Below are 4,147 nucleotides of genomic sequence, written 5' to 3' on the forward strand. Positions count from 1 at the left end.
AAACAGACGAAGACTAGAGACACAGACTTGACTTGACGAGGCATGAACAGACTTGACGAGAACAGACTTGACTAGACTCACTGACAGCGGGTTACAACATCAATACACAACCAGAGACAATGGCAACATGATGGCTACTTATAGCAAACAAGAGGGTCACATGACAAGAACAAACCAATGGGAAACAAGACACATGACTAAGACAACCAATCAGAACATGACACAATGAACAGAGGAACCAATGACATGAATACATGAGGGCAAGGGAAGCATGACACAAACAGGGACCATGACTAAACTAAATAATAAAAGACATGAACATGAAACAAAAACAAAACCCAAACCCCACATTACACAGCAAAGGTAATCTAAATATAAAAATAGAGGAAATGCACAGAACTATTAAATATCCATTATTATATATTATATGGATATAATGGATTATATTATATAATATTATACTGAGTAATACCAATAAATAAAAAAATCTCTACTATCAACAAATATTATACTGTATATGGCACCAATATATTTTAATCTCATTCTGTTATTCTTTTTGTGTCTCTTCCAATTCTATTTTTCCTGTGTCTCCTTTACAGAGAAGGGAAAAGTCCTGAAGGTGCTGCATACCATAGAAGGAGCCTTTATCATAGCACAGTACTCTTTATTCCACGATGATAGTCCCGTTATCAACATGGCCATCGACTCTAAAAAGGTAAAGGCCCACATTTTAAATAAGCTAATTCACTTTAAAACAGGCCAATTTTAGCCTGCAGTGGTAGGACATATTATTCCACTGTAATATATTTAGCTTTCAATCACTATTTTTACTTTACAATCAGAAAGTAATTTAAAGGCTGTACACATAGATATTTAAAAGAGTGCCAGATGGCACCTTTCACCTCTGTATTCTACTTTGTGCCAGGGTCATCTCTATATTGGCACAGAGCTTGAGGTGCAGCGCATCCCCCTGGCTGACTGTGGTCGTTACGGAGCCAGCTGCCAGGAATGCATCCTTTCACGAGATCCATATTGTGCGTGGGATGTGTCCAAGAAGAAATGTACTGCAATCCCACCAGACTACAACATTAGCACTGGGTACATATGGACTCACAAATATCCCAACACAATAATGCATTACTGTTTTTCCTGCTAAGGTAAACTATTTTTCTATTCTCCCTATTTGAAATTAGAACCCTTGTTCAGACCCTTGACCACTCCAATGCCTCGGTCTGTGGCTATGCTACAGGTAGGTTGTTCAAAAAGATTTCTAAATGTGCAGTTTTATGATTGTATCTCTGAACACTTTTTAGCACTATTTAACAGTTTCAAATTCTTCTTCTTCCCAAATTCCCACTGAATCCAAGTTTTGGATTTATTCTATATATAGTTTGTATTTTCCTGTTGCTTGACAAAAAAATATTTGTACTTGAGTTTGCTGACCTAACAGGGTTTAATGGCAGTGAAAATTGCTTTTAGAGAATCTTCTGTACAAATGATAGAACAATAAACACCTAAAACCCTAGTAATTAAAAAAATGAAATCTTGTAGAGCAAGTTTTCTGTGTTCAGAAGAGACACAAATTACCAATCATATCATGTCTACAACAAAGACATTTAAAATAAATGTAAAATAATAATTTAAAATAAATACTTTTACATTGTTACAAAAATTGTATTTCAAATAAATGCTGTTCTTTTAAACTTTCTATTAATCAAAGAATCCTGAAAAAAATGTATAAAACGGTTTCCACAAAAATGTGTTAAGCAGCGCAATTGTTTCCGACAATGATGATAAAAATAATAATAACTAAAAGTTTGTCAAGACAAACTTTAAGTTGGCTTGACAAAGCCAGACCAGAAAGTTTGAAAAAGATAGATAGATAGATAGATAGATGCTAAGGACCTCAGAGTGGTTGCTAGGGTACTTGGAGTGGTTGCTATGACGGTTGCTAGGATAACTGGGGTGGTTGCTAGGGTATTGCTATGCGGTTGCTAGCGTACTTGGGGTGGTTGCTAGGTTGTAGCTATGTGGTTGCTAAGGTACCCGGGTCGGTTGCTAGGGTGTTGCTATGCGGTTGCTAGGGTGCCCGGTTCGGTTGCAAGGGTGTTGTTATGTGGTTGCTAAGGTACCCGGTTCGGTTGCTAGGGTGTTGCTATGTGGTTGCTAGGGTACCCGGGGTGGTTGCTAGGGTACTTGGGAGGTGTTGCTATGTGGTTGCTAAGGTACTCAGGGTGGTTGCTTGGGTGTTACTATGTGGTTGCTATGGTACCCGGGGTGGCTGCTAGGGTGTTGCTGTATGGTTGCTAGGGTACCTAGAGTGGTTGCTAGGGTGTTACTAGCATGTTGGTAACGTGATTAGCAAGTCACTAGCATGTTGCTAGCATGTTTCTAACATGATTAGCAAGTCACTAGCATGTTGTTAGCATGTTTCTAGCTTGTTTAGCATGTTACTAGCATTAAGCTAGCATGTTTCTAGCATGTTTAACAATTTGCTAGCATGATTAGCAAGTTACTAGCATTTTGTTAGCATGATTAGCAAGTTACTAACATGTTGTTAGCATGATTAGCAAGTTACTAGCATTTTGTTAGCATGATTAGCAAGTTACTAACATGTTGTTAGCATGATTAGCAAGTTACTAGCATTTTGTTAGCATGTTATTAGCATGATTAACAAGTTACTAGCATGTTGTTAGCATGATTAGTAAGTTACTAGCATGTTGTTAACATGATTATCAAGTTACTAGCATGTTGCTAGCATGATTCTAGCATGATTAGCATGTTACTAGCATTGTGTTAGCATGATTAGCAAGTTACTAGCACGTTTCTAGCATGATTACCATGTTACTAGCATGTTGTTAGCATGATTAGCAAGTTACTAGCATTTTGTTAGCATGTTTCTAGCATGATTAGCAAGTTACTAGCATGTTTCTATGCTAATCCAGCTAAAACCAGTTGATTCAGTAAAAAAACAGCTAAAAAACAGCTAAGACCAGCCTGACCTGCTAAAAAAGTGGCCAAAGCCACTTTAAAACCAGCGTGGGAGACCAGCCAAAGCAGCCAATCAGCTTAGGCTGGTTTTAGCTGTTTTTTTCAGTAGGGAGTTGTTAAGCTTTGCTATAGCAATAGACAGCTTAAATACACCATAAGTCTTATTGTATAAAAGTTTTCACCCCCTCAATGAAAGTCTATGGGATTTTAGGTGGATTTGATAGTCTGGTTTATGAAAACCATAAGCCAGATCAGTTAGAAAAGATATAGCAACCTGAGTCAGACCAGTCTGAAGGTCTGACCCGAGTTTGGTGGTTGTAGCTTTAAAAGTCTAGGAGGAGATACACTTTAAAATTTGGTATATGAAGAAGAAGAAGAAGTTTAAATAGGATTTCAGTAAGTTGGCTTTCTCAAGCCAACTTAATAAAAGCAATAATAATAATAAAGTTTCTTGAGCATTAAATCAGCATATTAGATCATATGACACTAAAGACTGAAATAATAGCTTCTGAAAATTCAGCTTTGCCATCACAGGAATAAATTACAATTAAAATATGTTAATATAGAAAATGGTTATTTTAAAGGGGTCATATGATGCGATTTCAAGTTTTCCTTTCTCTTTGGAGTGTTACAAGCTGTTTGTGAATAGATAAGATCCCTAAAGTTGCAAAGACTAAAGTCTCAAACCCAAAGAGATATTCTTTATAAAAGTTAAGACTCGACCACGCCCTCCTAAAACGGCTCGTTCCAACATGCCCCACATGTCTACGTCACTGTGTGGGAACATTTGCATAACACCGCCCAAACGTTCACGCAAAGAAAGAAGGCGTAACTTTGATTCTGGTTGTAGTATTGTTGCCGCCGCCGCCATGTAGTGGAGACGCTGTGTTTCGTTGTGAAAGCGAAACTACTTTGTTTGGCCTTCCAAAAGAGGACACAACTAGAAATCAGTGGTTGAGTTGTATTTACAACACTGTTCTAGAACAGTTCAATTCAAATATTCAGATGTGTGCAGCGCATTTTACGGAGGACAGTTTCCTGATCCTGGGAAAGTAGCCTACAATGCCGTCTACACACAAAGGCTGTTTCTATAAAGTGGGGCAGTTCCAACTTTGCAAGGACAGTCTGGCGCTTCTGACTCACAGCCTGTAAGTAC

At 37.9% G+C, this 4,147-nt stretch overlaps 1 protein-coding gene across 1 annotated transcript in view; it reads left to right on the forward strand.

The window, feature by feature from the left end:
- LOC107689856 (semaphorin-7A-like) overlaps positions 1–4,147 on the forward strand; it is an 18,582-nt gene that overhangs the window by 10,588 nt on the left and 3,847 nt on the right. Inside the window, exons 11-13 of the mRNA XM_016488026.1 lie at positions 600–715; positions 926–1,098; positions 1,194–1,249. Coding sequence (XP_016343512.1) covers positions 600–715; positions 926–1,098; positions 1,194–1,249 — 345 coding nt within the window. The remainder of the gene's footprint in view (positions 1–599; positions 716–925; positions 1,099–1,193; positions 1,250–4,147) is intronic.

Source organism: Sinocyclocheilus anshuiensis, unplaced genomic scaffold (assembly GCF_001515605.1).
Source record: "Sinocyclocheilus anshuiensis isolate Anshui unplaced genomic scaffold, SAMN03320099.WGS_v1.1 scaffold1239, whole genome shotgun sequence".
NCBI lineage: Eukaryota > Metazoa > Chordata > Actinopteri > Cypriniformes > Cyprinidae > Sinocyclocheilus > Sinocyclocheilus anshuiensis.